Source organism: Acinonyx jubatus, chromosome A2 (genome assembly GCF_027475565.1).
Source record: "Acinonyx jubatus isolate Ajub_Pintada_27869175 chromosome A2, VMU_Ajub_asm_v1.0, whole genome shotgun sequence".
Lineage (NCBI taxonomy): Eukaryota > Metazoa > Chordata > Mammalia > Carnivora > Felidae > Acinonyx > Acinonyx jubatus.
In genome coordinates, this window is record NC_069383.1 from 126,468,320 (window position 1) to 126,494,291 (window position 25,972).

The following is a 25,972-nucleotide window of genomic DNA, read 5'->3' on the forward strand; positions in this document are numbered from 1 at the left end:
TATACCAGTGTAATACCATATAGAATATTATCACTGCCCTAAAAACCCTCAGTGCATTGCCTGTTCATTCATTACCCTGGCTGCCCCCCAACCAGGCAAACATCTTCATTGTCTCCATAGCTTTTTGCCTTTAACAGAAAGTCATATAGCTGAAATCAAAAATGTGTAGCTTTTTCAGATAGGCTTCTTACACTTAGTAATATGCATTTAAGTTTCCTCCATGACTTTTCAGGGCTTGATAGCTCAATTCTTTTTAAGCACTCAATAATATCCCATTATCTGGATGTGTCCAGTTTATTTATCCATTTACCTGCCATAGGACATCTTGGTTGCTTCCAAGTTTTCAAAATTATGAATAAAGCTGCTCTAAACATCTAAGTACAGGTTACTGTGTGGGCATGTTTTCAGCTACTTTGGGTAAATACCAAGAGTGCAACTGCTGGGTCCCATGGTAAAGGTACATTTAGTTTTGCAAGAAACCACCAAACTATCTTCCAAAGTGGCTGCACCATTTTTCTTTTCTTTTTTTTTTTTTTTAATTTTTCAATGTTTTTATTTTTGAGAGACAGACAGACAGACAGACAGCACGAGCAGTGGAGGAACAGAGAGAGAGGGAGACACAGAATCCAAAGACAGGCTCCAGGCTTTGAGCTAGCTGTCAGCACAGAGCCAGATGTGGGGCTTGAACTCACGAACCATGAGATCGTGACCTGAGCCGAAGTCAGATGCTTAACCGACTGAGCCACCCAGGCACCCCATCCATTTTTTCATTCCCACCAGCAAGGCATGAGGATTCCTGTTGGTCCACCCCCTCATCAGAATTTGGTAACACCAGCGTTCCTTCTGGCCATTCTAACATATGTGTAGTGGTATCTCATTATTGGTTTAATTTGCACTTCTCTGATGACATACTATATAAAGCATCTTTTCATATACTTATTTGCCATCTGTACATCTTCCTTGATTAGGTGTCTATTAAAGTCTTTGCCCATTTTTTTAAATTTAATGTTTATTTATATTTGAGAGAGAGAGAGAGCAAGCAGCGGAGGGGCAGAGAGAGAGAGGGAGGGAGATAGAATCCAAAGCAGACTCCAGACTCCGAGTTGCCAGCACAGAGCCCAACGCAGGGCTCAAACCCACGAACTGTGAGATCATGACCTGAGCCAAAGTCGGACGCTTAACTGACTGAGCTACCCAGGCGCCCCAGTCTTTGGCCCATTTTTAAATTAGGTTGCTTCTTAAGAGACTCTTAAAAACTGAGAATAAACTTAGGGTTGATGGGGGGTGGAAGGGAGGGGAGAGTAGGTGATGGGCATTGAAAAGGGCATCTTTTGGGATGAGCACTGGGTGTGGTATGGAAACCAATTTGACAATAGATTTCATATATTAAAAAAATTAGGTTGCTTCTTATTGTTGAGTTTTAAAGAGTTTTTGGTATATTTTGGATAATAATCCTTTATCAGAAATTTGCAAATATTCTCTTCCAGCCTATAGCTGGTCTTCCCACTCTCATGATACTGTCTTTCACAGAGCAGAAGCTTTTAAACTGAACAAAGTCCATCTTATCAATGGTTTCTTTCATGGATCATGTCTTTGACATTATATCTAAAAAGCCACCATGGTACCCAAGGTCATCTAGGTCTTCTCCTATGTTATCTTCCAGGAGTTTTATAGTTTTGCATTTTACACTTCAGTATCTGACCCATTTTGAGTTACTTTTTGTGAAGTATGTAAGGTCTGCATCTATATTTATCAGTTTGTATATGGATATCCATTTGTTCCAGCACCATTCGTTGAAGAGACTATCTTTGTTCCATTGTATTGCTCCTCTGTCAAAGATCAGTTGACTGTATTTATGGGGGTCTATTTATAGACTCTCTATTCTGTTTCATTGATCTATTTGTCTATTCTTTTGCCTATACTACTCTGTTTTGATTACTATAGCTTGAGAGTAAGTCTTAAAGCTGCGTAGCATCGGTTACGCAACTTTGTTCTTCTCTTTCAACACTGTATTGGATATTCTGAGCCTTTTGCCTGTCCATAAGAACTTTACAGATTGTTTATATTTGTAAAGTAACTTGGTAGGATTTTGACTGGAATTGAGGTGAATCTATAAATTGTCTTGGGAAGGAGTGACATCTTGACAATATTGAGTCTCCCTATCCTATTAAGGTCCTAAAGCTTACTTTGTAAGATCCATTAAGTACAAAATTAGCTGTTGGGTTTCTTTTTAATGTTTATTTATTTATTTTTGAGAGAGAGTGTGTGAGTAGGGGAGGAGTAGACAGCAGGGGACAGAGGATGTGAAGCAGGCTCTGTGCTAACAGCAGAGAGCCCAATGCAACGCTCAAACTCACAAACCATGAGATTGTGACCTGAGCTGAAGCTGGACGCTCATCCAACTGAGCCACCCAGATGCCCCAGCTGTAGGGATTTTTATAGACAGTTTTTTATCAAGTTGATAAGGTTCCCTTTAATTCCTAGTTTACTGACAGTTTTTATCATGAATAAATGTTGAAGTCTGTCAATGTTTTTTCTGCATCTATTAATAAGATCATGTACTTTCCCTCTTTTAGTCTGTTGATGTGATGGGCTACGCTAATTGACTTTTTAAAACAATTTTTTTAAATGTTCATTTATTTTTGACAGAGAGAGACAGAGACAGAGACAGAGACAGAGCATGAGTGGGGGAGGGGCAGAGAGCGAGGGAGACACAGAATCTGAAACAGGCTCCAGGCTCCCAGCCGTCAGCCCAGAGCCTGACGCAGGGCTTGAACTCACAGACAGCGAGATCATGACCTGAGCTGAAGTTGGACGCCCAACTGACTGAGCCACCCAGGCACCTTGTTAATTGACTTTTTAATGCTGAACCAGCCCTGCATACCTGGGATAAATCCCACTTGGTTAAGGTGTATAATATTTTCTATGCTTTTTTGGATTTGATTTGCTAATAATTTGTTGAGGATTTTTGCATCTGTGTTAATGAGAGATAATTAGTCTATAGTTCCCTTATTATCGTTTTGTCTAGTTTTGCATTAGAGCAACGGTGGCCTCATATAATGAGTTAGGAAGTATTCCCTCTTCTATCCTCTGAAAGAGATTGTAGAGAACTGGTATAACTTCGTCCTTAAATGTTTGATAGAATTCACCAGCAAACCCATGTGGCCCTGGTACTTTCTGTTTGTAAGGTATTAATTATTGATTCAATTTCTTTAATAGGCACAGGGTTATTCAGATCATCTATTTCTTCTTGTGTGAGTTGTGATAGTTTGTGTCTTTCAAGGAATCAATCCATTTCATTTAACTTATCAAATTTGTGGTCATAGAAATGTTAGTATTTTTTTTATTAAACTTTTAATGTCCATCAAAATAAATCTGTACTAATGATGTCTCCTCTTTCATTTCTAATAATAATAATTAGTGTCCTTTCTCTTTTTTATTTAGTTAGCCTGGCTAGAAGCTTACTGACACTATAGTTCCTTGCATTTCTGTATGAATTTTAGGATCAGCTTGTCAATTTCTGCACTGAAGTCAGGTGGGATTTTGCTAAAGACTGCACTGACTCTGTAGACAATGTTGAGGACTAATGCCATCTTAACAATATTAAGTCTTTTGATCTATGAACATGAGCTGTCTTTCCATTTAACTCTTCTTCAATTTCTTTCAACGACTCTTACAATTTTCAGAGTACAGATTTTACACTCATTTTGTTAAATTTATTCTTAGGCATTTTATTATTTTTGTCATTATACATGGAATTGTTTTCTTAATCTTATTTCGGGATTGCTCATTGGAAGTGTTTAGAAATACAATTTATTTCTGTGTCTTGGTTTTGTATCTTGCAACCTTACTAAATTTGTTTATTTTTTAAATTTGTATTGATATTTATTTATTTTGGGGGAAGACACTTGGAGTGTGAGTGGGGGAAGAGCAAAGAGAGAGGGAGACAAAATCCGAAGCCAGCTGTCAGCAGAGAGCCTGATGCGGGGCCCGAACCCACAAACCATGAGATCATGACCTGAGCTGAAGATGGATGCTTAACCGACTGAGCCACCTAGGCACCCCACTTAATTTGTGTATTAATGCTAGTTGTTTTTTAAGTTGATTCCTTAGGATTTTCTATATATGATATGAAGTCATTTGACAATAGAGATAGTTTTACTTCTTTCTTTCACATCAGAATTCATTCTATTCCATTTTCTTGCCTGAATGCCCCAACTAGAACTTTCACTACAATGCTGAATAGAAATTTTGAGAGCATAGAGGCGTCTGGGTGGCTGAATCAATTAAGCATCCAACTCTTGATTTCAGCTCAGGTCATGATCTCACAGTCCTGAGATCGAGCCTTGCATAGAGCTCCATGCTGAGTGTGGAGCCTGCTGGAGATTCTCTTTCCTTCTGCCCCTCCCATGCTCATGCAAGCGTGTGTGTGTGTGTGTGCATAGTCTTTCTCTCTAAAATAAATAAATAAATAAATAAATAAATAAATAAATAAATAAATAAAAGAAATTTTGAGAGCATTTAACTATTTTTTAATCTGATCTTAGAGATAAAGAATTCAGTCTTTTGCCATTAAGTATAACACCAATTGTGAAGTTTTTATAGAAGCCCTACATCAGGTTGAGAACGTTCTCTTCTATTCTTAGGGTTGAATGTGTTGTTTTTTTTTTCATAAAGGGTACTAGATTTTGTCAGTTTTTTTCTGCATCTATTGAGATATTCATGACCTTTTTGTCTTTATTCTGTTTACATATTATATTACATCAATTGATTTTACTATGTTAAACCAACTTTGTATCCCTGGGGATAATCCCACTTAGCTATAGTGTATAATCCGTTTTTGAGTTGCTGGATTTTCTATGGTAGTATTTCTTGAGGATTTTTCCATCTCATGAATTTTTACATTCATGAGTAATTGGTCTGTAATTGGTCTGATATCTTGTGATGTCACTGCATGGTTTTGGTAACAGGTTAATATGTGGCCTAATAGAGTGAGTTGGGACATATTTACTTCTTTTCTTTCTATTTTTTTTTTTTTTTGAAAGACATTGGAAACAATTTGTATTAATTATTTAAAGGTTTGGTAGAACTCACCGACGAAACCATCTAGTCCTGAGCTGAAGTCGGACGCTCACCAAGTGAGCCACCCAGGCTCCCCAAAAGTACTTTCTTACTGTTTGCACAGATTATTAAAGAATAGACGATCAGAACGGTCAGTCTTTACCCTTTAACTTTTGCCTTTGGGGTTCATTCTCTGAAATGACCTCTACCAGAGGCGCCTGGGTGGCTCAGTCGGTTGAGCGTCCAGCTTCGGCTCAGGTCATGATGTCACCATTTGTGAGTTTGAGCCCCACCTGGGGCTGTGTGCTGAGTTGTCATTTTCAAAGTTGTCCATTTCATCTAAGTTATCTAACTGACTATCATACAGTTTTTTATACTGTTGCTTTACAATTCTTTTTATATCACTAATGTTGGTATTCATCTCCCCTCTTTCATTCCTGACTTCAGTAATTTGAGTCTTCTTTTTCTCTCTTGTTCAGTCTAGCTACAGGTTTATCAATTTTGTTGATCTTTTCAAAGAACGAACTTTCAGTTCTGTTGTTATCCCTATTCCTTTTCTATTCTCTACTTCATTATTTTTTACTCTAATCTTTACTCTTTCCTTCCTTGCTCTTGCTTGGATTTGGTTAATTCTTTTTCAAGTGTATCAGGTAGAAGGTTAAAATATTGATTTAAAATCTTTCCTCATTTGTAATGCAGCAGTTTACAACTATAAATGTCCATCTAAGTACTGTTTCAGCTGCTCTCATAAGTTTTGGTATGCTTATTTTCATTTATCTCAAAGTATTTTCTAATTTTTTCTGTAATTTCTTTTTTGGCCCATTGGTTATCTAGGAGTGTGTTGTTTAATTTCCACATTATTTTTGAGTTTCCCAAATTTCTTTCTCTTAATGACTTCTAATTTCATTCCACTGTGGTCAGAGAACATACTTTACGTGACTTCAGTCCTCTTTAATTCATTGAGGCTTGTTTTGTGGCCTAACATGTGGTCTGCCATGGGAATGTTCCATATGCACTCAGAAGAACGTGTGTTCTACCGGTCTTGGGTGGAGGGCTCTATAGGTATCTGTTGGTCCAATTGCTTTTAAGTATTGTTCAGGTCTATTTCCTTGTTGATGATCTACCTATTGAAACCCATTATTGAATGTGGGCATTAAAGTCTCCCATTATTATTGGTGGACTGCCTATTTCTCCCTCGAATTCTGTCAGTTTAGGCTTCATGTTGTATATTTATAATTGTTATATCTTCTTGGTGGGTTAATGTTTTTAGCATTATAAAATGTGCCTGTTTTCCTCTAGCAATTTTTTTTCAGTTCTGTTCTGTCTGATATTAGTATAGCCACTCCAGCTATCTTGTGCTTGCTGTTTGATTGACATCTTTTTCCATCATTTTGCTTCTAACCTATTTGTATCTTTGAACCTAAGGTATGTTTCCTGTACATAGCACATTATGTTTTGTTTTTTTTTATTACCTATCTCTGGCAATTTCTGCCTTTTGATTGGATTGTTTTATCCACTCTCATTTAATGTTATTGATATAGTTGAATTTATGTCTGCCATTTTACTTTTTCTTCTCAATATGTCTCCTGTCTCTTTTGTTCCCATACTCTTCCTTTACTGCTTTCTTTTGCATTGAGTAGATATTTTCTAATGTAACATTTTAAGATAGTGATTTGTTTTTACCATATTTTTCTTCAGTGGTTGCTCCCGGGCTTACCATATATATCTTATCAAAATATGCTTCAGATTTATACTAACTTAATTCCAGTAAGGTACACTAATGTCAGTCCTATATAACTCTATTCTCTTGTCTCCATTTTGTGATGTCATTGTTGTATGTATTGCATCCATACCTGTCACAAACCCAGTAATATACTGTTGTAATTGCTACTTCATGTAATTGTACGTGTTTTAAAGAAGCTAGGAGATGAAGGAGAACAAGGATATATTTATGGAGTTTGTTATATTAACCTTCTTCTACCATTTCTGATTTTCTTCATTTGTTCCTGTGGATTTGAGTTACTCTCTGTTATCATTTTGTTATCCCCCACAACTTTGCTCAACTCCAACCACCTTTGTGCTATTATTTTTAAATACATTACATTTCTATGTTACAGTCCCAACAATACAGTTACATACATATTGTATTATATAATTGTTTTTAAAGTAAATTAAGAGAATAAATGATAAGAAATATTCATTATAGGAGTGCCTGGCTGGTTCAGTCAGTAACGCATGTGACTTTTGATCTCAGGGTTATGAGTTCAAGCTCCACACTGGGTGCAGAAATTACTTTAAAAAGAACTAAGAAAAGAAATATTCATTATAATGTTTTCTATATAATTGCCTTTACTAAGGCTCTTTTTTATGAAGTGATTTTGAATTACTGTCTGGACTCATTTGCTTTTAGCATGAAGAACTTTCTTTAGTATTGCTTATAAGTCAGTTCTGCTAGCACCAAACTATCTCAGTTTTCTTTATTTGGGAATGACTCAATTTTACCTTCCCATTCTCCTTCTTCTTCTTTTTTTTTTTTTTCTGTGAAAAGTTTTATTGTTTCCATTTGGTGCATGGCTTGGGAGAGGGTTGGGAGAGGCCTCAAGGCTCCAGGGTGGTTTAAAAGCTGCCTTGTGGCCTCAGGAAGAGGCTCAGGCATAAGTCCCCACACCACAGGGATGCCAGAGGGCCCCTCAAAGGCTGCTGGGCTTGAGCAGTTCGTAGTCATGCTTAAGTGTGAGCCTTTCAAATAGATACTTGCCCAGCCCATCCTGGGGAGGTTAGAAAGCTTGTCGCCCATCTTCTTGATGAGTTTCACCTTCTCATCTAGGAAGTGGTTCTCCAGGAAGTCACAGAGATAGGGGTCTGCGTGGGCAGAACCCGGGGCATGCAGATCCAAAAGGGTCTGGTTCAGGTCTTCTTCAGAACAAGGGCTGCTTCCATGGCATCCAAGGTTTTACTCCACTCATCTGGGGATGGCCTCTGCACATCCTGGGCATGGCTGCGGTGCTGGTTTTGCATCTTCAAGGGACAGCTCAGTAGGCTCATTCTACTTCAGCCAACTTGTGGAAAGAATGGCCCATGCCCCCCAGAGCTACATCTTTGCAGAAATAGAAGCCCAGAAAGAGGTAGGTGTAGGAGGCCGGTAGATCCATGCTGACCAGGTGGTTGACAGCAGCATCCACTTCTGCGGAACAATTCTGATGAATCTGAGAGTTCATATTTGATTGCTAATAAGGAGCTAAGCTCAGTACAGGGTGTTGGCTGGTCCCGGAGGCAGAGGGTAGCTGAGAAGATGGCTCTGAAGGTTGAGACTGAAAAAAATTTGGAGGGTGGTAGGAGGCTGGTAGAAGAGGCATGCCTGGGTCTATTCCATCCAAACCCCGTTGAAGCAAGAAACAGACCCAGAGGACTGTTGGGCACACAGCCTATCTCACCTTCATTTTTAAAACAGTTTTGCTAGATATACGATTTTTGGTTGGCAGTTTCCCCCCACCCCTTGGCACTTCAAATATGTCATCCCATGGCCTTCTGGCCTCCACAGTTTCTAATGAGAAATTTGCTGTCAATCTTAATGGAGTTCCCTTGTATGTAACAAGTTGTTTTTCTCTTGTTACTTTTAAGACTTGTCTTTCAGGATCTTTATTATGATTTGTCTTCATGCGGACCTCCTTGAGTTTATCTTACTTAGAGTTCTGTGGACTTTGATGGGTAGATAGTTTTTCATCAAATTGGCACGTTTTCAACCATTATTTCTTCAAATAGTTTTTTCTATTCCTCTCTCTCTTTCCCCTCTCCTTCTGGCACTCTCATCATGCATATGCTCACTTGCTTTATGTGTTGCACATTTCTCTCAGTTTCTGGTCAATTTTAATCATTATTTTTCTCTGTTCCTTGGATTGCATGACCTTTATTGATCTATCTGCAAATTTACCAATTCTTTCTACTTCAATTTCAAACCTGCTGTGAGCTCCTTTAATGACTTTTCATTTCAATTATTGTAACTGTTAACTCCAGAAGTTCCATTTGGCTGTTTTTAAAAATAAGTTTCATCTTTTTACCGATATTCTTAGTTTTATGAAATGTTGTCATCATAGCTTACTTTACTTAAGTATGGTTCCCTTTTGTTGCTTGAAAACATAATGGCTGCTTTGAAGTCGTTTGTTATTTGTGTGTGCGTGTGTATGCGTGTTAGATTGCTTTTAATTACTGACAGCTGGGGAGAGCTGGGGTCCCAAGTGGTGGTGATGTCCCTACCTCCTGGTCAGACCCTCAGGAATCAGGCTGGTATCCACAGGTCCTGAGCCCACACCAGCAGAGCCCCAGGGCTGTACTATGTCCCTAGGGATGAGACCCCATCAGGTGACCAGAGCGAGGCCTGGCCCCCAAGGGGTGAAGTCTTTTTCTATTAAATTCTGACATCTGGGTCCTATCACAGGCATTTTCTATTGCTTGCATTTTTTCCTGTGAATGAGTCACAGTTTTCCGTTTCTTTGCCTCAAATTTTTTTGATGAAAAAACATGGATGACGTATTTAGCATGTTAATGTATTATAGTATGATAGGATGTTTTAGATAATATATTTTAGCAACTCCAACCTACATGGCTTATTGATGTTTTTTATTTCTTTTTTAAAAACTTTTTTAATGTTTATTTATTTTTGAGAGAGAGAGAGCAAGCAATCAGGGGAGGGGCAGAAAGAGAGGGAGACACAGATCTGAAGCAAGCTCCAGGCTCTGAGCTGTCAGCAAAGAGTCCGATGCAGGGCTTGAACTCACGAACCGCAAGATCATGACCTGAGCTGAAGTCAGACGCTTAACTGACTGAGCCACCCTGGCACCCTTTGATGTTTATTTATTTATTCATTTGTTTAGAATCTTGCCTGGACTATTTTAGGAAAGTCCACTTCACCCACTCTATGCAGCCGGTGGTATTGTTACTCAGTGGGTGCAGCCTGGGGCATGCACACAGCCATCCTGAAATGATAGTGGTTTTATCACCTCTTTTTGACTGACTCTCTAATCTTTCTGTTAAGCTGTCTACCTCTGATGATATTACACCCAGCTATTACCCTCCACTAACTGCCAGCTAATTGTTTTTGAGGCACTAAGTGCTCCTCCATCTGATCCAATTCAATTTAGGCTTATTTGCAGGGATAGTTATTGAGGCCAGTCTTTGAACGTTGTTCTGGCACCAAGAAGGCACTTTTTATCTGTCTCTTTCCCTGTTCTCCCTGGTAAACTAACTAGCTTATAGTTTAGTTTGTTGCTCTCATGAAGGTACCAGCTTCCTCTTAATTAAGGAAGCCCCAGGATGTTGGCTACATTTGCCTGGAATTTAAGCTCTGTGATACATAGCTGTAGAGATGAGAACTCCTCATGGCCTGCCCTCCCTAAGTTAATACCGTATCTCTCAACCAGGAGCTGGGGAGAGAGTATCCCTGTATTCTTGACTGAATTGCCCAGAGTTGACATTCCATCATGCTGAGTTGGAAGGGGAGACCAGAGAGAGGTTCAAATGTCACAGACTCTCCCTCTTTCTTACCAAGTTTTACTGTAACAGGGAGAAAACCAGCATGTCTGACTCCATGTTGCTTCTATTTCCCTTGCTAGTGTGACGGAAGCTTAGAAACTTCTGCTTTAGCCCTAGAGGTAGCCATGTTAATCAGCGAAGACATTTTGCTTACGGCTAAGATTTGGAAACACTGCTTTCTACCCAAAATCTACCTTACCTGAGGAGATAGGGAAGCACATACAGAAATGACTATAATATGCTTAACATTCACAGGAATGACATGACCAGATTCCTGTACACAAAGATCACTGACCAAGGACAAAGAAGTTACACCACCTTCTTCAGATATCTACAGACATCAGTCATCTTTGGACTCCAATTCCCTCTCAGTTCCCTCTTTTGCTAACAACATAAAAGAAGCTCAAATTTCCTGCCAAGGGGAGATGGTTCTTTAGGACAATGGTCTGCATCCCCTTGGTTTTCTGGCTTTCCAAATAAAGTCACTTTACTTACCCTAATATCTTGCCTCTAGATTATGGGTCTGTTATGTAGCGAGCAAAGCAAGCTTGGATTTGGTTACATTAGTAGATTTTCTTGAATAATCTGTTTCTTTATTTGCTTAGGTCCTTATCATAATGTCCAAAGATTCTAGATAGTTGCTTTAAAAATAATTTTTACCACTTATGCCTATCTCTCTGGGGAACATTTGCACAGAGTTCTTCTGCCACCATTTTGGAAGTAGCCACCCTTTCTGCTTTTTCTGCTTTTTCTACTAGGCTAAGCTTCTAGCATTTGGATCTCAGGCTGCTTCAAGCAATCATTATACTCCTGGAGTGAGCCCTGGAAGGACTGAGGGAGAGGCACTCAGAGCCTGGGTGACATATGTGAGCCCCCAGATCAGTCCTATGCTTGGGATCATCTGCATTTCACTGTCAGTTAAGCCAAAAAATTTCCTTCTTTCTTTAGCTACTTGGGAGTTGAGTTTTTTCACAGGTAACCAAGAGTTGTAACTAATATCCTGAATGTCAAGCTTTTAATAGTGTGTGAGTAAACGATAAGGAGTGTGGAAAGCTTGTTCAACCAAACTGGGATCGAGGGTCATTTTCAAGGGATCTTTTTGATAGCTCATCTTATCCTAATAATTTATGGCTTCTTAATGTTTAATGAAATACAGAGACATCATTTGTAGTGATTCTTTTTTTTTTTTTTAATTTTTTTTTTCAACGTTTATTTATTTTTGGGACAGAGAGAGACACAGCATGAACGGGGGAGGGGCAGAGAGAGAGGGAGACACAGAATCGGAAACAGGCTCCAGGCTCTGAGCCATCAGCCCAGAGCCTGACGCGGGGCTCGAACTCACGGACCGCGAGATCGTGACCTGGCTGAAGTCGGACGCTTAACCGACCGCGCCACCCAGGCGCCCCATTTGTAGTGATTCTAATAGATGTTCCTCTTACTAAGAATTTTTAATATGTTCTCATATATCTGTCAGTATTTGTTGACGTCCAAAGCACTGGTTCCAAGGAAGCCTGAATGTTAACTGCTAATGCTGAGTTATAATATTAACAATAGCACAGAGGCCTGACCTTAATTATAGAAAGTTCTTATAAGTCAGGTAACCTCTCTTGTCCATTAGCTTATAGCTGACTCCTTAAAATATTTCTTGTAAGTATACAGTTTTCCAAATATTGGAACCAGTTACAAACCTCTTTAACAAACTGTAAGCAGAAAAAGGAAAGATTACATATTGCTACTTGAGATGTGATGTAGAAAACCTAGGTAATCTAAGGTTTCTATTTATTTGTCATGGTATGCCTTTGAAATATTAAAGGATGAGTCAACTTTGTTAGAAATATCGAAATGTCCAGAAAATTCAGGAAGAATTTACAGGTCAAGGCTGTAAGCAATTTTATCCTACCTCTCATGACAATATCCTTCACTAACTTCTTCCTCTGAGATGGATGGTTGTGGCCAAGTGTTGGGAGCAAGAATGACATGAGACATTATTGCAATCTTGGAATTTATCAAAACTTTGTTAAAGGGGGCCTTTCTCCTCGAGTGAGAACTACATAGCACCTTAACCTAATGTAAATTTCCACAATGGATGCCATTTGCCAATAAAGTCTCTGAAGATTCTACAATTCAACGATCCCTGTCATGTTTTAAATATCTCTAGGGTCCCCAGAAGACCACAATTAGTGAGGACGTAGATTTTTGGAATCAAGGAGGCAGAGTGTGCAACAAAATGTATAGAGCCATTATAAAATCTCAGTAGTTCCAATTAAATGGGAGAAGGGTATTATGAATTCATGACACTCCATTATTTTTACCATAATGAAAGCTTTATGGCTGTCACTAAAGGAAAAGGGAAAAGTACTCTAGGATAAATTTGAATGAACAGATTTGATTTATTTCTAATTGACAGATTGTTTTAAATACTTTCAGCTTCTGAGCTACCTGAAAGTGGTATGCATCTTAGACAGCTTACTAGTACAAGCCAGCTGGAGCTTACTTTGCACTAATAATGGTCCTGCTCTTAGAACCATTATTCACAGAAATAGAAAATTAAAGGTCCACTGGTTTCTGGGACTTCATAAATCATGAATTGGTGGGATCTGAATTCCACTAATTGTACTGAAGAAAATAATAGGCTTTGGTTGCAGACTTGTACTCTGATCTTATTCTGATAGTGAGATCTTATGTGAGAAGGGGTTTTATTTCTACAGGCTTGGGGTAGATGACACTGCCTCAGAATATGGGTGACACTGTGGTTCTCAATCGACTGACCTACCACTTGCTAGAATGTTCGCATTTTGGGACCTCCATCTTCACTCTGCTGGCTCAGTAGTACATTTGATTTGGTTTTACAGAGATGAATTTCAAGGAAAACATCACCTAGACTTTACTTCAAATTACCCTGAGGTTCAATACATTCTACTGATGCCCCAAAATGCCATGCTCATAATCTGCTGTTATGATACACGACTTGGAGAAGGTAAATGTCCTGTCAACTACAATCCCTCTTTATTATTTTTAAGGAGGGCTAGTTTCCATTATCAAAAGCAGATAAGGAATACCAGCACTCATTTGTCATTCAAAATGGAATGCTTACTTAGCTGGGAATGAATGAAAACCATCATGTGGTAGGTTTGTTTTTTTAATCGTGGCAATAAAGGCACAACTCAAGGTCAGGGAAAATTCAAACGTGGCTCTACTGGTTTGCTTATATTTTTTGGATAGGTGGGAGAGACAATTTTCCAATAGGAACCTGGGTTTTGAATACATTTTCCCCCCTAAAACAGAGATAAGGAAAAGAAACCTGACATTTTTTTCTCATCTTCTGACATGGTAATTAGTTATTACATTACCAACACACAGATTTTAGTTCCAGTTTAAATTAGTTGTTCCTTACCCACACTTTTACGCAGTTAATCCCACCTCACATGAAGGTCCATGGCATGTGACAAACAGGCCATTTCATGAGTGAGTGAGCATGCACAGACACCAAGAGGACCACCAGGCCTTTTTCTTCTCACGGGTTCTGGGTAAGAAATGCTAAAAGGACCAACTTCCCATTTAGGATTTCAAGCCGACACACGGTGAGATTTTTCTGTATGGCCATCTCCCAGGTACCTCTGAGTCAAAATAGGACCCAAATTAAACTCATCTCCCTCCTATGAAAACTGGTCACCCTTTTGCCTTTTCCATCTCTCCGAAGACCACCATCCATTAAGTAGGATGAACCATAACAAGGTCATCAATAGCTGAATATAGGCAATTTCAAACAGATCAGCCTTAATATCTGTTCAGGTCAGAAACCTGGGTGAAATACTTATCACCGCACTCTCCCAACTCAACTCTTACTACTAGCCAATCACGAGGACTGGTAAATACTACTTCTTGGGGAGGTTCTGAATCCTTCTTCAGGGCACCCACCATAGCCTACCTCATCAGCAACTGGTCTAGCGATTCCACCATCCACACTGCAATGAACTAGTGTGTCCTCTTTGAAACACAAGTCAGATCATGCCACTTCCAAGCTAGAGATCAGTCAATGGCTTTTCAGTGTCCTTAACACAAAGACCAGACAATACAACTGCTACTGGCCTCTTCATTCACTCTATGTTCTGGTTACTCTACCTTCTTTTATTATCCCAAACATGCTCCTTCCCAATTCAGGGCCTTTGAACATATTACTGTATCTGCTTAATACCCTCTTCTCTCTCATTGCCAACCAGGCCCTTGCCACCCAGTGATCCCCACTTCTCCGGTGTTCATGCCTCAGCATAAATGCAACGTCCCAAAAGAATCTTCTATGACCTTTCTCTGACCAGTGCGGAACCCCAGGTTACATATAACCATGGGACTTCAGCATAGATCATACTTTCAATTACCTGTCCAGTGCCCTGCTAGGCTCAAACTCCAAGGGAGCAAGGCTATCGCTAACTTGCTCATTACCATATTGCCATCACTAACCCAAGGCCTAGTACTTAATGGGCACCAAGTAAATGTTTGCCAAAAGCACAAATCTGTCACAAATGTCAAGAGTGCAATTCATAAGTCAAAGCTGCCATCTTTGCTCCATGATAGACATCAGCGTTGATCTATCTTCGGTGAGGGGCACCTGGGTGGCTCAGATGATTAACCATCTGACTTCAGTTCAGGTCATGATCTCATAGTTCATGAGTTTGAGCCCCACCTTGGGTTCTGTGCTGACAGCTCCGAGCCTGCTTTGAATTCTGTGTCTCCCTCTCTCTGTTCCTAACCTACTTGCGCTCTGTCTCTTTCTCAAAAATAAACATTAAAAAAATTTTTGATATATCTTCAGTGATTCTTCTATTTAGGATTTTTAAAAAGGTAACAAAAGCATTCAATTAAAAAATTAAAAACTGAAAGCCTGATCCAGAACTCTGGGCCTTTTTTGAACTATTCCCTAGCATGGTTACATCTGGCAATAGTTATTGTTATAAGAGAAATAATAATAATCACAAAGACTCATCATACAAGACATGCTTTGGATGCTCTCAGTCCCTCAATCTTGTGGAAAGACAACTTTTTTTTAAGTTTATTTATTTATTTTGAGGGAGAGAGAGAGAAAGAGAGACAGAAAGAGACAGACAGTGAGGAGACAGAGAATCCCTAGCAGGTTCTGCACAGTTAGCACAGAGCCCAATGTGGAGCTTGAACTCACGAACCGTCAGAATATGACCTGAACGGAATCAAGAGTCGGACACTCAACCAACTGAGCCACCCAGGTGCCCCTGGAAAGACAACTTCTTGCACACAAGAACCCTTTCTCTATATCTTTAAGAGTAAGAAAATCAACTACAGAATCCAAGAGAAACACATTTTTAGCTTTAAGTAAAATGTTTAACACCAGTTAATTTCACCATGTTTGCAAGAGCAATTGTCTCCTGAGAACACCTTATTAAAGGCTCGTGTTCCTACCGGAAGAAAGAGTCTCTGAGCAGCACACGGTTTGAATAATTTCTTCCATTCCTGAGGGTTTCCAACCGAAAATGTGATGGGGTAGATTTGGTGCTCGAACTTCTTTGTATATGAGTCAGGCCACTGTCGTAACTAAAAAACATGGAATACAAGAAGAGGATGATTAGGCCCCAGAGATACAGAAAACATCTGAAGCTTCTGCATGTTCAAGTGGACACTATTCAGGCAACTTACACAGAAAATCTAACTTCACCACCACTATTAGTGCTCAGTGAATGAAAGACCATGGCTAGAATTAAAAAAAATAATAATGATAACATCCAGAGTTGGCAAGGGTGTTAGGAGGCTGGTACATAAATAACACAAGGGGAGTATAAATTTGAGTAAACTTCCAAGAGGGCACTTTGGAAACTGGCAGTAACCAACTTCAAAAGATAAAGGCACAAGACTTTCAACACAACCTACTTTGTAATAAAAAAAAAAATCCTTGTGAACAAACTAAATGACCAATAAGTACGAACTGGGAAAATTAATTATGATAGAACTATACAATAGACTACTGTTAACAGTTAAAATTAGGTAGATCTATATTTTCTGGCATGGAAAAATGTTTATGATAGTTAGGTTTTAGAAAAAGCAAAATAAAAAAGAAATTTCATAATATAAGTTCTGTCTTGGAAAACATATGCATATATATTTTATATGGAGAGAAAAGTCTCTACAGATGGACACTGAATTGTTACAAGTGGGCACCTGTGGAGGTGGTGGTGGTGATTTCATTTTTTAAGTTTATACTTCTGTGTTCTTTAGAACTTTTACAATGAGTATATATTATTTTCTTTGCATATGTTATTTCATTAATGGGCTTTAGTTTTCAGAGCAGTTTTATGTTTATAGAAAAACTAAGCAGGAAGCATAGAGTTCCCATCTACCCTTCCCCCTTTCCCTCTCTACCCCCCAGTTTCCATTTCTATTATCTACATCTTGCATTAGTGTGGCATATTGTTGCAACTGATGAACTAGTATCAATATGTTAGCAAGTAAAGTCCATAGCTTATCTTAGGGTTCACTCTTTGTGTTGTACATTCTATGGATTTTGACAAATGTATAATGGCAGGTTTGTACCATTACAGAATAGTTTCAGCACCCTAAAAATCCCTTCACCATTCCCTCCCACTGAATTCCTACAACCACTGATTATTTTTTTTTAATGTTTATTTATTTTGTGAGACAGAGAGAGAGTGAGAGAGAGAGAGGAGCAGGGGAAGGGCAGAGAGAGAGAAAGAGAGAGAATTCCAAGCAGGCTCCGAGCTGTCAGCTTGGAGCCCCAATGTGGGCCTCTAACTCACAAACCGTAAGATAGTGACCTGAGTCAGAATTGAGAGTCAGCTGCTCAACCGACTGAGCCACCCAGGCACCCCTACAACCACTGATTATTTTACTGTCTCTTAGCTTTGCCTTTTCCAGAATGGGATATAGTTGGAATCATACAGTATATAGCCTGTTCAGATTGGCTTCTTATACAGAGCAGTATGCATTTAAGTTTTCCCTATGTCTTTTTGTAGACTGATAGCTTATTTATTTTTTATTTTATTTTTTTTAATTTTTTAAACATTTATTTATTATTGAGAGACAAGAGACAGAGCATGAGCATGGGAGGGGCAGAGAGAGGAGGAGACACAGAATCCGAGGCAGGCTCCAGGCTCTAAGCTGTCAGCACAGAGCCCGACGCAGGGCTCGAACTCACAAACTGTGAGATCATGACCTGAGCTGAAGTCGGACGCTTAACCGACTGAAAAATCCAGGTGCCCCAATAGCTTATTTATTTTTTAGAGCAGAATAACGTTCCACTGTATGGATATACAATGGTTTGTTTCTACATTTACCCATAGAAAGACATCTTGCTTGCTTCCAATTTGGGGTGATTACAAATAAAGCTGCTATAAACATTCATGTGCAGGTTTCTGTGTGGACAATTTTTCAATTAATCTAGGGAAAATGTCAAAGAGTCTGACTGCTGGATTGTATGGTCAGTCTCCATGTAGCTTTCTAAGAAATGGTCAAACTGCTTTCCAAAGTTGCTGTGCTGTCTTGTGTTCCCACCAGCAATGAGATTTTCTGTTGCTGTACCTCCTCGATAGCATTTAGTGTTGTGGATTTTAGCCATTCTGATAGGCGTGTAGGTATCTCGCTGTCTTCAGCTGCAGTTCCCCAAGGACATTTGATGTTGAGCATCCTTCCGTACGCTTATCTGCTTCCCCACTGACACCATAGTTCTACTTCTAAGAATTTTCTAAGGAAAAATTCCAAAAGTACATTCATATTTATTACAAGGTTGTTTATCATAATGTCTGTGACAGTGAAAAGTTGGAAACAACCTAAATAACAATTTGGTTAAATAAGCTCTGGGGTTTGTCTACAGACAGAATATGATGCAGCAACTAATGACAACAATGTACAATGAGCGTTGGCAAGCTGTTGGTTGTACAAGGATCAAATCCAACCTGCTACCACAAGCACATAGCCAAGAATGATTTGATATTTTCAAATAGTTAAAAAAATAAAAACAAATGTAATATTCTGCAACATGTGAAAACGACATGAGATTTGAATTTCGGTGTCCATAAATAAAAGTTTTATTGGAACACTGCCACACCTAATTATTTACATATTTCTATGGCTGCTTTTACAATGAATATCAGAGCTGAGTAGCTACGAGACCACACAGCATGCAAAGCCTAAAAAAGTTGCCGTCTGGTACTTTACATAAGAAAGTAGCTAACCCCAGTTTTAGAAGAAATTCAATAATATAAGACTCAGTGATATAAAAGGGAATGTAGGATACGATCTCATTTCTGATGTTTATATGAAAAGAAAAAGAATATAAATAAATACATAAAAATTGCTCTCCCTGACCATTAATAGGAAGGTTGATTTTTTTCCTTTATAATTTTATGATTTTTTAATAATGTACATATAATGCTTATATGGTCACATAAAAATGTTTGAAGAGGGGCACCTGGATGGCTCAATTGATTAGGTATCTGACTTCTGATTTCAGCTCAGGTCATGATCTCATGGTTCATGAGTTCAAGCCCCATGTTGGGCTCCCTAGAACCTGCTTGTGATTCTCTCTCTCTGCCCCTCCTCAGCTCACACACACTGTGCACACACTCTCTCAAAATAAATAAATAAACTTAAAAACGAATAACTTTGCAATTTTGAGATGGATATATGGGAGGGAAATCTCAGAATGAGAAAGAGGAAGAGTGATAAAGGATTTAATAACTGATTTATGAAGGCCACTGCCAATGAGAAGCCAAACCAGGCACAAATACCCAGCACAACTGCACTGACACATCGGAACGGACACCGGGCACAAACACTCAGCACAACTGTGCGACTGCACAACAGCCCAAAATCAGCCCTGGAAGGGGAATGGGAAGGTCCCATGGTCTGCTGCTTTCCTTGATTCCTTGATCTTTAGGATCCTACCTTCTAGAAGGGTTTATCTACCTTTGCCAATCTATGTCTTTTAACTGGACTGTTCAGTCCTTTTACATTTAAATCAATGCATGTATTTGAACTCCAGCCACTGAAAGTTCCTGCTGACACGTATTCCCGTGGCAGAACCACATACCACACCCACAAAGAAGGCTGCCATCCCACTGGCCCTACCTATCACCAGAATGCAACGGTGGTTATCCCCACTTCCGGGTCCCACTTTTTCCTGACAGATGAGCCACGCCTAAAGCACACGTCTGATTCGCGAGTTGCCTAGAGAGCAAGGAAATCAACCAGCTGGCATTTTCAGCTTCTATATTGGGAGATGACAAGACCAAATGAAACTCCAAAATATTAAGTATCTATATTATACTTGGTAAATATCACCAGACTTAATGGACTCACACAGCTTACAAAATTATTTTTTAAGGTCTACTTAAATATAGAATTCACCCATAAAACAGCTTCTAGAGGAGTCATGATATCAACTGGCACTTTGTTTTGTGTTTTGCCCTAAGATATACGGCCCTGAGCTTTGCCAGAAGTTATCACAAGAAACTGGATATTCCCAGTTTCAAAATATTCCCATATTTTGTAAGGGACACTTTCAAGGAGGGAGGCGTAACTTGCCCCTGCACACCAGCATCTCCTGTGGCTTCACACAGCCTAACCGCTGCTAATCTACTACTTCGGAGCTAACAAAGTGCCCAACATACTGGAGATACTCCAAAGAATCTTCGTGGAATGAAAGAATAAATAGATGATCTGAGTCAGCCTCTCAAGTATGCTCTACAGTAAGATTCATTTGCCCTTCGATACAGGTGAAGAAATTGTGAGTGAGAGAAGTTCTGTAACTTACATAGGAGACAAGGTTTCTTTTTCTAAACTGGCACCATAATCCTTGCATGGAAGAGAAAGGGATGAGGCCATATGCCCCGCCTGTCTTTTAGTACCCTAGTACAATTTCCTTTGTTAGCTGAGCTTCACTGGTCTGACAAAGACCTGAGGAAATGAGCCATCAAAGGAATAAAGTCATCAGAGCAACTCAAATGATTTTTCAAATTCAATGATTTTCCCATGCAAGTCAGTTCCTAATTTATAATGTGCCCATTACTATGGCTCATGGCAAATTACCCCCCAACTTAGCAGTGTAAAACAACCATTTATTATGTTCACAGATTCCACGGCTCAGGTGTTCGGACAAGGCACAGAAGGATGGCTTACACTGCTGTATGATGTCTGTGGCCTCAGCTAAGAACTTTAAAGGCTGGAGGCTAGAATCTGAAATCTGGTCCACTCACATGCCTGGCAGTGGAGGCTAGCTACATGCTGGGGACCTCAGCTCCTCTCTGAGCAGGTCTCTCCACACAAGCCCTCTGTATGGACTAGTTTGGACTTCCTCACATGTTGGCCAGGTTCCTGGGGCAGGTAACCCAAGAAAGAGTGAGGCAGAAGCTGTATCCTTTCCATGCCCTAGCCTCAAATGTCACCTAAATACTACATTAGCATACTCTCTTTTATACATACATACATATGTAAGACATAAGTAGATGTGTATGCATTAGCTATTATCTTATAACAAGTTATCCCTAAAACTTAGTAGCTCAAAACCACAAAAACGTATTCTCTCATGTAGTTTCTTAGAGTCAAAATTCTGTAAGCTGGGCTGTTCTGGTTTGGGTGGCTCATGAGAGTGCAGTCCAAGTTGTGACTGGGGCTACAGTCATCTGAAGGCTTCATGGGGCGGGACCTTCCATTTCCAAGCTCACTCGTGTGTTACAAGCAGCTTTCAATCCTTATCATGTCGACCTCTACAAGGGCTGCTCTGACATGAAAGTGGCTTACCCCACGGCAAGTGACCCAAGGGGAAAGTGAATGTGACCAAGATAGAAAGCGCAGTGCCTTTTAAAACCTAATTTCAGGGGCCCCGAGTGGCTCAGTTGGTTAAGTGTCCGACTTCGGCTCAGGTCATGATCTCACTGTTTGTGGGTTTGAGCCCTGCGTCGGGCTGTGTGCTGACAGCTCAGAGCCTGGAGCCTGCTTTGGACTCTGTGTCTCCCTCGCTCTGTGCCCCACCCCCACTGATGCTCTGTCTCTCTCTGTCTCAAAAATAAACATTAAAAATTTATTAAAAAAATAAATAAAATAAATAAATAAATAAATAAATAAATAAATTAATCCTAACTTCAGAACTGATGTTGCGTCGCATCCTCCCTATGCTGCTGGTCACAGAGGCCAATCCTGGGTCAGTGAAGGAGGGAAGCACAGGAGGATGTGAGTAACACAAGGTGGGGGTGCTGGGGCTTCTCTGGAAAACACGGTCTGCCCCATATACATAATTGTACATACACGCATCTTCCTTCCCCTCATCTTTTTTAAGTTCAAGTCTAGTTTGTTCTGCTCCGTCTCATGTCCCAGGCTCTAGCACACAGTGGGTACTCAAGAAATACTTGTTAGATGGATATTGTGTAAGACATTGCTAGAGTTTGCCCACAGCTAGTTTATCCTCCCTTCCTGCACACTGAGCACTTCTCAGCCCCTTGCCGCTGGGTGAGCCTCGTGACTGCTTCTGGGCAGTTACATGTGAGCAGAAAAGACTCACATCACTGTCAAGCTGAGGGAGTGAAACGCATAGTCATGAAGCACTTGTCTCTCTCTTTCCTGTATGGCATCCCAAGAACTTTAGAGGCCAAATGTTCCAGCAGGTGCAACTCAAAGCATGAATAGTCTTGGAGCACCTGCCTGGCTCAGTCAGAAGAGCGTAAGACTCTTGATCTCAGGGTTGTGAGTTCGAGCCCCACGTTGGGTATAGGGATTACTAAAAATATATATATAAACTTAAAAAAAAAAAAGAGCATGAACAGTCTTTGTCATCTTCGGTCCCAGACCTGAGTGCCTGTGTGAAACATGTAGCAGGCACAAGGCAAGTCTCTGAGCTTTTCAGGAGGTGTTACAGCAGCCTGACCTAGCCTATCCTGATTCCAGATACCTTAGCTCTTTTGATCAATGCTACTAGCTTCAAGTTACAAACAGGGAAGCTGAAGCTTTAAAAGGCCACCAGGCTTGCTGGAGATCAAGCAGCAGGTGCACAGTGGAGGTAAGGTTTGCATTTGAGTCTTCTGCCTACTAGCTTGAGATGGAGTACGGTACAGTGGTTAGGCTCACAGAGCTTTGAGTGTGTGACCTTGAACTGACACCTGATGAGCAAACCACTAACACTCTCTATGCCTCGATGATCTGTTTGCAAAACAGAAACAGGAGTGCTACCTTCCCGTAAGGGTTAAAGAAGAGTACATCACAAATCAGAAGCCCTTGATAGATGATAATCACCATCACCATCATCACCATCTCCTGTCCCCACAGCTTCAGAGCAGCTAACCACGTGTGTTCCATCCCCTTCCCCTTCCTTTGACTCAGATCTTTTTCAAGGCAGTTTCCAATCAATTTCAAAGCTTCAAGACTATTTGTTCTTTGGCTTCCCTTGGTGAGGATGTCAAGATGATATTTTTCTTTAGGAAACCTAACATGTTTTCTAGCTTTCTGTTATTAGCCTTTCTCTGCTCAACATGCCTCTCTGGCATTTCTCATTAGTGCGGCCAACCTGGCGACAGGAGGCCGCCCTGCTTTGACCCCAGTCAATAGACACAGAGCAAAACAGGGTCTCACTCTTCCAGTACTCGAGGCCTTACGACAAGAGAAAACTTCCGAGACAAAGCAAAGTTTGCTCTGCAAAGTCACACATGTACCTAGACTGAGGACAAGAGGTGGTTCCAAAGCTCTCCTTGTGTACTGGTAAAAAATCATTACTTGTTCCTCACTGTAGGAAAAGTCAAATAAACAAGGATCCAGATATACAACAAAATACTGTTCAGCCATCAGAAGAGAAGAGGTAAGAATGTTTGAGTCCTGACCTGGAATGATGCTGACAATATGGTTTTAAGGGGGGAAAAGCAAGTTCCAGAACAACACATGGAGAATAACTTTGATTTTGTAAAAGAAACACACTTGAATCCAGGCACATACAACTGCATGTGTTAAACATGCAGATGTTTAATTTTTTTTCAGTGCCAAAAGGTGACTTTATTAAAGCACAGGGATAGGACTCATGGGCAGGAATAGCTCCCCAAACATGCAGATGTTTATATATACAAATACACATGTACACACATATACATATACTCACACAGATACATACATACACACACACACACATCTGCACATGAAAAAATATGGAAAAATAACCCAAAATCGTTAACTCTGATAGTATCTTACGTGAGACTGAGGGTAGCAAGGACTCGTACCTTTTAATTCATAACATCTGTATCATTTGAATTTATTTTAATGAACATCTATTACTTGTCATTCAAAAAACATATATAAATAGATTTTTTTAAAAAGCTACCTGTCCCCCAAATAAGAACAATGTTAACGACACCAGAGGCTCAAGCCCTGGGCTTCAAGGGCATCATCACATAGAACCCTTACAGTATCTCTGTAAGGCAAGTGTAATGATCCCCGCATTATAAGAACAGTAAGGCTGACAGTCAAGAGTTTATGGCCACACAGCTGAGTCCACAGCAGAAATACATTAGCAACCAGGATATGCATTTCCCAAAATGCAGTCTGTCTGCACTCAGGAATATGGTGCTGCCATTTGTACACATTCACCTGCTTCTCAAACTCGGGCTTCAGAGAGTCTTCTGTGAAGATGTGGAACTGGATCTTCCTGTGGCTAAAGAGTACAGCTGATTTGAGCATGACCAGTGTCTCCTCCAGCCGATTGCCACAGGCCACCACGGCCAAGTGGATCCAGAGCTCTGGAGGCAGCACAGCCTGGAAACTCCTGAGTTCTCCAGGCCTCCTAGGAAGAGGAAAAACAAGTTAAAGCTATTACTAAACTCATAAAAAAACAAAACAAAACAAAACAAAACAAAACAACCCAGCTAGTGAATAGTTGGAACGTTTCAAAACATGAACAGGCACAATCTGTTATATTTTATAAAGTGATAAGCATTTTGACAATTCTTCCTGCTTAGAGAAAAATACCATTTATTCCCATATTTATCCTGGCAATAGCAGCATGAGTCACTGTTTGGCCTGCCTTAGGTGTCTGAGACTTTTTCTGCCCCACTCAGCTGTCGAGTGCCTGCTGCCTGCCGAATGGCCCATGTTTGGAAATAGCATTGCTAAGCTTCAACAGCTGACACAGGGGTTGTGGTGCTCACACTCAGAGAGGCCACGCAAATTAGATTTGAACGCAACATGAACAAGACAAGGGTGGGTCGTGGCTTTCCCATGTGAAACGAGCAACATGATACTTCCATCATCTGGATGGTTTTAGGTTGCGGTGGAATGCATGACCACCACACCAAAGGAAAACCATGCGAGTCCAGGAGGTGAGCAAAGAAAAGAACATATGTGCCTCCATCACATCCTCGGAAAGTCTTGAAGAAACAGGTGTTAATCCTAACTGTCTCGCTCAAGATTCCTGAGGTGGTAGACTTGAAATTCAGCCTCCAGCATGTAAGTCGTATTAATGAGAAACAGGCAGGAGAGGAGGCAGGTTGAGCTGAAAATTACCAAGGTATCAGATACTGAGTCAACAGCTGAGAGGGGAATAGGGTCCAAGAGTCCAGAATCATCATCCAGCTATTTCCTTGTAATAAAAGATTTGTTCCAGACAAGGAGACGCAGCCAAGCCTCAAACACACCACTGAGAGACATTCGCAGGCAAGTTGGAAGGAGCTGGCCTGGAAAAGGTGCCCTGAGACAAATGAAACTAATTTACTTGCACAAAAGAGTTGGAGGCCAGGGAAACTTGGACGAGGAATGCTACCTTCCTTCCAAAAGCTTCGAGTCCAATCAGTGCACTGCTCCATTATCCACTGCTCTGCTGAATAATGGAAGTCTTGCTCCAGATTTCTTTCATCAAGAGGAGAGGTGAAGATGTGGGTGGGGCACTCCAGACAGCTTTCCAATTCAGTTACTTACGAGCATGCTCAGGGGAAGCTCAACGAAGTCCAGATGCCAAGAGACACTCAGATTCCACTGACTTCAGGGATCACAGGGAGACACTAGAGATGTCCTAAGCATCTCCCAATGTTGTCCTCTTCTCTTCGTCCTCCTCCTGCTACGTGATGAGGCCACCATCTTCTCTCACTTCGATTGCTCTGTCAGCTCCCTAGATGGTCCACCTGCCTCCAGTCTCATCCTTAACTCCCACCCTCTGATTTCTTCTTGTTGGCACCAGAGTGAAGTTCTTCTAAAATGCAATTAGTACTGTTATTCTTTTGATTAAAATAAGGTAAGGGCTCCTGACTGCCCTCAAGATTGAGTCCAAAGTGATGATCATGGCTCCTATTTACATCTCTAGCAACTGCCTCCAGCACCTCCAGCCTTGGTGGACAGCCCTTCATAACCGTGGCCACAGTCACATATTCATACTTTC

General features: G+C 40.3%; 1 protein-coding gene and 1 pseudogene across 1 annotated transcript in view; both read right to left on the reverse strand.

Annotated features, from left to right (window-relative positions):
• The window catches only part of GXYLT2 (glucoside xylosyltransferase 2), a 96,021-nt gene that overhangs the window by 49,738 nt on the left and 20,311 nt on the right, over nt 1-25,972 (reverse strand). The window contains exons 2-3 of the mRNA XM_053219055.1: nt 24,193-24,385; nt 16,021-16,152 (exon numbers count right to left, since the gene is read on the reverse strand). Of these exons, the coding sequence (XP_053075030.1) occupies nt 16,021-16,152; nt 24,193-24,385 (325 nt within the window). The remainder of the gene's footprint in view (nt 1-16,020; nt 16,153-24,192; nt 24,386-25,972) is intronic.
• LOC113594630 (ferritin light chain-like) lies at nt 2,651-11,762 on the reverse strand (annotated as a pseudogene).